Source organism: Vicia villosa, unplaced genomic scaffold, assembly GCF_029867415.1.
Source record: "Vicia villosa cultivar HV-30 ecotype Madison, WI unplaced genomic scaffold, Vvil1.0 ctg.001533F_1_1, whole genome shotgun sequence".
NCBI lineage: Eukaryota > Viridiplantae > Streptophyta > Magnoliopsida > Fabales > Fabaceae > Vicia > Vicia villosa.
The window spans coordinates 486423-494257 of NW_026705655.1; the positions used below are offsets into that span (position 1 = coordinate 486423).

Here is a 7835-nt window from a genome sequence, read left to right on the forward strand (position 1 = left end):
AACTGCTGGCATATAAGGAATGATAATGGGATAAGGATTTGGGAAGATAATTGGATACCTACACACAATGACTTTCATCTCTTCACCAACCAACTTATGGATACTAGGGTTCATAAAGTTAGGGATCTGGTTGACAAGGATAGAGGACAATAGAATCGAGAGATTCTTAAAAACAACTTCATTCAACAAGATGTAGCAACAATCAATGAGATCCACCTTCACAACATTGAAGAAGAGGACTGACTAGATTGGAGGACCAATAAGGATGTACACTATGTGAAGTCTCGATACTGATGTATATCTAGATAGAGCAAAAAAGAACCTTGCCAGACTTCAGATACTAGTCAAGAGGAGAGGGTGTGGATGACTACATGGAAGGATAAAGTAACATCTAGACAAAAATTCCCGATATGGCCAATACTGAAAGAAATCATACCTGTTAAAGTGCACCTAAATAACATGGGCATAATTAGAGACATCATACGCCCCAAATGCAATGAAAAAATAGAAACAATTGACCATTGCTTCAGTGAGTGCAAATAGGCTCACCAAGTGTGGTTTGGATCTCAACTAACCCTAAAGTTTTCTTCCAACACAAACAATTATTTCACCAACTGAATAAAGGATAACATCAACAACATGCATGAGGAGACTCTTAACAAGCTTATGAACATCTTAGACATTATATGGAAAACCAGAAATAACATTATACACAATGAAAAAGACATACAACATATGAGGCCATCAACCAAGCTAGCAACAACATCAACATATATCTTGCCCTAAGTAGCAGCACAAACATGAAGGACAAACCTAAGAAGCAAAGGAAGGAGAACAACATTAATGGAAACAAACAAAATACTCATAACCATAATAGAGAGAAAACAGAGAATATTACCTTGAAGATCAGCAGAAAAGGAAATAACAAGGATAGAGATGAGCAACCTGAGAAGAATAACAAGCAAAAACCATTACGATTTACCAAACTAAAAAATATGATCAGAAATCCAAAACAATCCAAGGAAGAAGCTGAGATAATGACAGGCATGGACTACCCGAAGACGATGGCTCACCTGGGTAAAGCCAACCACAACACCAATAATACAATCAGTCAGTATAGTAACTACCATATCAAGAATCAAACGAAAGCAAAAGGGAAAATCATTAGAAACTACCTCAACCATAAGCCCACAAACATTCGTTTAGGGTCGGGATCATGGTCCAGTTACAGAGTCATACATAGAGAAATGGATAGTGCGCCGACTTACAAGGAAACTCAAAAAATGGAAGACCACTACAAGGAAGAGCTCTACCACAACATGCAAAACACAATCGGAGAAGACAACATCAATAATCAGCCCGACAAAGAAAACATCAACGAAACAGAGGAAGAAGACAATCACGAGTGCCTACCTAACAGTCCCGATAACTGGAACCACACTCATCGATATCAATAGATATGATGCAAATCTGATGCTAGTCTATCGATTGAAGGGACCTGGGGTTTGGTGCCATATTAATCGACACCAACGAGAGGCTGATCCACTTGTCAACAAAGAGAATGCTAAAACCAGATCAACCAATGGAAGCTGAAGCTATGGCCCTATGCATGGAAATGGAAACTGCGATGGAGAAGGGATACAAGATCGTGGAATTTGAGACGGATTGCAAGACAATTGTTAACATGATGAAAACAACGAGGAAAGAGAGCTCAGATCCGCCGCAGGAAGGACGCTCAGGAAGATGAAGCAATATAAGAAAATTGTGAGAAGATAAAGTTTACTCACATAAACCGGATACACAACAAGGACGCACATGTTCTGGCCAGATTAGCTGCCAACAATGTTAGTGCTAATGAACCTAATCCCAATACTTTTCTTGTCTCAGACTAGATCCGGTTAGAATCCTTTTCTTGGACTTTGTACATAATAAAAAACTAACTCATTTTAAATTTAAATGTGTCTAATTAGATATTATATAATATCAAATAAATTTATCTAATGGAGTTTCTTACTTATTTATCTACTTAATTAAAATTGAGTAGGAGGATTTAAAAAACAAAGTATAGCAATAAGAAACGACGCCGTTTTGAAGTGTCTCCGAACCCTCTACTTCCGCCTCTGCGTCTTCTCTTCTGCTCGCCGCATAGAATCCACCATGTTTCGCATTCGCAGAGTCTTGTCTTATCGTGTACTCGCATCATGCACCCGCAATGCATTTTCTTCATCGGAAGCACGTTCTCTCCCTCACTCCCATTCCCCAATTCTCCCTCCACCTTCATTTCTAGGTTTGTACCAAAACCCTTCAATTTCACTTTATCATTCTCTTGCTCATTGATTTCTTCCTTTAATGGTTAAAATTACTGTTTTTGTTTTTCTAGGAGTTGGAATTTCAGAAAACCATGGATCAATCTCTTTTGCAAAGCTTATGTCTTCAAGAGCATCATCTGAACAAGGAAAAGGCACAGAAAAGGTTTTACTTTTACCCTAATTTTACTACTGTTTTAATTATTAGGTTTAATCCAATTGTATGTATCCCTCATTTGCTAATTTTAATTAAGGAATAATATTTTGGTTTAGGTTTAGGTTTAAGTTTCTTTTGACTTGAAAAAACTTCAATCACCAAATGTGTTAACTGGGTTTGGCACATAGGGTTAACCTTCTGGTCACACTTTGAAGTGATTTGGGTTAAGTTCGAAATTTTGCAGTTGTTAGGTTAAACTTATATTCCATTGTAAATCTTCAATGAAGTTGGCGATTCTCCCCGACCTTGCGGCTATGTTTGAATATTGTAAAACGGACGAAGCTGAATGGAGTAGAGTGGAATAGAGCAGAACGGAGTGGAATGAGATAAAGGTGTCGTTTCATTGTTTGAGTGTTTCACGATGTAATAGAGCAATTTTGTCATTCCGCCGGAATCGAATTGTACAAAAATGATGGAAAGTGATGGAATTGGATTGAATGCATTCTATTAGGTCCACTCCATTTCATATATTTTTTTTTAATTTACCCAAACAATAGAATAAGTTTATACCATTACATTCCATTCAATTCCATCAATCCAAACTTAGCTTTCATGAGCGCGTGCCTTTCCTAATCTAATTTGTTGTTTCATGAAAAAGACTCCAATCACCAATTGGAGTCAGTACATATCCTTAGGTTTCACACTATTTATGACATGGATGCAAGTCCAAAATTTCCCACTTGATAAGTTATACTTAGATTTCTTTGTTAATTCTTGCTTACGATAGTGGTTCTCTCTAGCCTTGCATGTCTGTGTGGCTCCCCACGCGACAATAAGAAACTCCAATCAATTCTCTACCCATGTTTAGGTGAGGCTTCATGCTGCATTAGTGTTATTGGCAGTGTCATTTCATAAAAGAGTTACCCTACCAATGCTATGAAATGTGTTTTTTTCCACCCTTCTGTCTTGTGTTATTTGCAATTAAACTAGCGACTCAAATTTTTTTTTCTATTTGTTTTGTAGACAAAAAAGGAGATAACAAATGTTGAGAATCCATTTGATGATTCTCCAACATATAACATTCCCGAGAAGCCAGTAACATTTGTTGAGGGGGCGTCCTACAGTGTGATCATTCTTGCAGGGCTTGGAGTTGCGGCTGCTGCTGGATATGCTGTTTTCAAAGAACTTATATTTCAACCCAAAGAGTAATGAGTTTAATCTCCTTGCTCATATTATGTTATCCGAAAGGAAAATAATAGATGACTAGAGCTTTTAACTGAATGAGTTTGCATCCTTATTGATTGTTGAGTTTTGGGTTGATGGGTAGTCCTTATCACGTTGTCTTACCCAACAACCACTCCAAAGTCTAGCTCAATTCTGTATTTTTTTTGCTTTATAGTACTACTCAGTCTTAAAAAGTAATAATTAATTGTTTTTCCTCTTTTCTTTTGTCTTGTGCTGATTGTAATAAAATGATTATAGGTACAAGATCTATAACAAGGCTCTCAAAAGAATTCAAGATGATGGTCAGGTGAGTGATGCTTTTCTTTCGCATCCATTTTCCTGAACACACAAAACAAAAATTAAGCTTTTCCATTCAAAGGAACTTAAATGTTTGAAATGTTCAGTCCAATATCCTTCAGTTTGTGTTGGTTGGACATAGAATGAAGATGGTCATTCTGCAGGTTGCCATTTGTAGGAACTAGGAAGAAGCTATATTCAAAGACAACTAAAATTGGGTGATGGAATGGTATTCAAACAGATCTTGATGGTTTTTAATATCAAATTTTTGTTTTAATTTTGTTAATAAGAAAATGTAGTATCCCATCATTAGTGTATAGATAACAGATGCCTCAATGACAATTAGTATGTTATATAGAAATACGAGAATTTGTACCTAATACCTATTGAGCTAGTTGTTGAAGATCCTTTTACTATACAGTAAACTAGGTATATGTGTTGTTTCGTTATGTCATTGAGTAGGTGGTTGGAACTTGGAGTTGGGTGAAGGACTTTTACCAAAGTTCCGTATTTAACTTGAGCAGTATATATTGAACAATAAGATACTATCCCTCATATGCATCAACTAACAATGCCCCCCTGCAACATTTTTTGGCTATGTAAATGAAAAGGAAATATCCATGCTTATTTGTTCTTGTTGTAATTGTCGTGAAGACCAAATTCTACAAAAAAATTGCTCACTCCAAAACACAATCAAACAATGATCTGTATGACAATTTTTGTAAATGTGCCGTAGCTGATTCTCTACCAACATTGAGTTTTTCATGTGAACTTGAGTTTGCTTTGTTCCAGGTCAGAGTGAGGATTGGATCCCCAATTACAGGTTATGGCCAAGAGAGTAGAAATCGTGCTGCTCGTCAAAGAATTCCCAATAGGGTTTGGACTGATGAGGAGGGTGTTGAGCATGTAGAGGTAGGTGTATTTACATGTAATCACGTTTATTTTCCGAAACAACATTTTAGAAGAATTCTTTTGAATACATCCTCACCCCTGGGTTTTAAGGTCTTTCAAAAAGGAAAGAAGAGATAATATGAAAACGGAAAGGAGAGAAGAGGCAATGTTCTATGAGAACTTAATTGGATGGATACATTACTGTATTATTTGTGTTTTCTAAATGCTTGAGTTTTCTTTTATGGTGGAAGATACTTGATGTTTAGTAGCTGTTCTGTGCCATTTGTATTATTAATTTGATTTGCTCTCAAATATATTCATTTGGGTTACAGGTTAATTTCTTTATCCGTGCCCCCCACGGACATGGAAAAGTATTTGCTGAGATGTTCAAAGGAGTTGATGGTGAGTGGAAATTCACATACTTAATTGTTGAGATTAGAGCACCCTCTCCAGCACAATTAATTCTGGAGTCATATATCCCATCTTACAACACAAACAAGTAGCCTAGATGAGAAAAGGTATCATTCTGAACCCATGCCTGATTATTCAGTTTGTGGATGCTTGATAGTTGATGTCATTGTTTTCACGATATAAATTCTAGTTGATATTACTCAGCTGCGCTATAGTTCTCATGTCTCTCAACTTTGGATTAGAAATACTTTCTTCAATGTCGAATATAAGCAAAAAAAGCCCAGGTTTGGCAGTATAAAATACAAGCAAATCTAAACTAATTTAATTTTAATAATAATTTAATAACGGCATTCATTAAATACCCTTCAATTTATTTTCAATTTAAATTCCAGCAACCCATTTATTTTCATGAAACATGTTTTCATGAAGGGTTGTTTAGTAAATGCAAATGATATTTTTTATTCTATTAAAAAATAAATAAAATTAACTTTATTCTTAACTACCATGGTTTATTTATTTATATTGCTTATATTCTGAAAAGAAATGAAGTCAGTCTGAAGTGGCAAAGCTTCAAAATGTTGTTAACCTAATTATTTTATGTTCCATACATGCAATTAATTGGTGTAGACGAACTAGTAAATGCTAAGCATGCAATGATATTTTTGGGGAACTACTCCCCATCACATTTCTAAATATCAACCCTTCCTAAGATACTGTTCTGGCCAAGCAAAAAATATCAAATTTTCCATCTCCAGCAGAGTGCATGTAGAGAAAACCTATGAAGCACCGACACCTCTAAAATCAAGCGTATCGGTGTCCGTGTCAATGAAGGACACCTGCACCGACACTTGCAATTATATTTAATTTATTTATTTTTTAAAATTATTAACGGTGTATCCGTGTCAGTGTCGGGGTCGTTTTAGGGGTGTCCCTGCTTCATAGGAGAAAACCATGTTTTTTGCCACGTCCGAATCGGTGCATCCAGACAGGATTGGGTTTTTATAAATGGGTTGGGGGATAGAAGCTGCTCCCATGTTTTTTTAAGCTTTGCACTTGGTCTTTTTCCTTCATGAGTGGCCCAAATATTTCACTTAGGACTAGGGGTGGCAAACAGGGCGGCCCGAAACTTGGGCTCAGCCCGCCTGTTTAACCAACCATTTTACGCGGGCTATGCCAAGGTTTTGAACCCGCACCCCGACTTAAGCCCTTGCTCACATTGCTTGTTTATAAATATTGGGTAATAGGTGCTGATCACCGTTTTCCTGTGTTTTGGCTGGTTATTCTCTTCTTGTATATGTCAACCTTGCGGAACCTAGTCTGATTTGTTTTTGCTAGAAAGAAAAATTGCTTTTAACCCTTGGTAATTTAGTGTCTGTCTGGATTTATGCTTAAAGAAATACTAAAAGAGTTTTGCAATAAAGATGAGTATTTTATACAATAACTTGTCATGCAAGTTAAAATTAGTTTCTGCATATTAATATTTTCGGAAGCTCTCCCATTTAATATTTTTTCATAAATTTCTATAAGCTTGTAAAAACAACTTGAAATTTAGTTAGTTAGAAGGCTCCCATAAGTCTCGAGTGGAATTTGAATCATGTCTTTGAGGTTACAAAACCAGGCTCCTTCAACAAATCTAAGTTAGTTCAAACTAACTAGGACTCGATCCAATGCATATTCTCATGTATATTAATCAGAGATCATTTTAATTACTCAATGCAGGTCCTCGTTATTTGATCTATTACTGTAGGCCTCTTTTTTCAACTTTCAGCATTGATCACCTTTGTTAGTCCATGCTCCATTGGGGATGAAAGTTGGAAGAAGGAAAGACAATTTAAGTAACAAATAATATTGGAGTCTGGATCTCAAATCTCAGGTTTGATATTTTTTAATTTCATTAAGAACCTGCGGACGCGAAGGAAAGTTTTGGGAATGATCTTAGTATCGGCGAGGGTGGTTACTTTGTCATTGATGTTGAATGAGAATGGCCATGTAGTTCTATTTTTTGATGTTGTTACTGTTGACATTTTCATATAAATTTGTATGTTAAGTACATTGTGTAGCTGGAAGGAGCACACAAGTGATGGGTATGAGAGGTGGTTTAAATTAATAATGGATCATATAAGATTGATTTTAATCTTTAATCGCAGAATACAAAAATCGTTAAGGCTATTTCCTACAATTTTAACACACCTAGCATCAACGTGTTTGCGTCACTTACTGAAATTTTGAAGAGCATCATTACTTACAATTTAGTGATGATAACAAGTTTTTGGCTTGCTTGCATCACTACTTACCGACATGTTTACTTTACTTGTTTTAATCTGCTATTGATGTTGAAGAGCATTAGGTGAACGTAGCGAACTGGTCGCGTGAACTGTAATTTGGAAATCATAGCAGAAAACCAACAATAGTAATGATTTTATATGAAAGAATACTGAAATCATAATGTAAACACAAGTTAAGCAAAAGGAAAACGTAACTCACATTAGTTTAAAAAAAAAAAGAAAATTGACTCTTATTATTAGCAAATTAAATTTGCGCGCTTGTTT

The 7835-nt window shown here is 35.9% G+C and overlaps 2 protein-coding genes across 2 annotated transcripts; both read left to right on the forward strand.

Annotated features, from left to right (window-relative positions):
• Positions 1–800: 800 nt before the first annotated feature.
• Positions 801–1457, forward strand: LOC131635699 (uncharacterized). Its single transcript, XM_058906340.1, has one exon. It carries the CDS (start codon positions 801–803, stop codon positions 1455–1457), a length of 657 nt encoding a protein of 218 aa, XP_058762323.1.
• Positions 1458–2046: 589 nt separating this feature from the next.
• On the forward strand, positions 2047–7420 carry LOC131635703 (probable mitochondrial import inner membrane translocase subunit TIM21). Its single transcript, XM_058906342.1, has 7 exons — positions 2047–2287; positions 2381–2472; positions 3487–3668; positions 3946–3994; positions 4777–4896; positions 5208–5393; positions 7006–7420. Exons 1-6 carry the CDS (start codon positions 2158–2160, stop codon positions 5376–5378), a joined length of 744 nt encoding a protein of 247 aa, XP_058762325.1. The 5' UTR covers positions 2047–2157; the 3' UTR covers positions 5379–5393; positions 7006–7420.
• Positions 7421–7835: the final 415 nt, after the last annotated feature.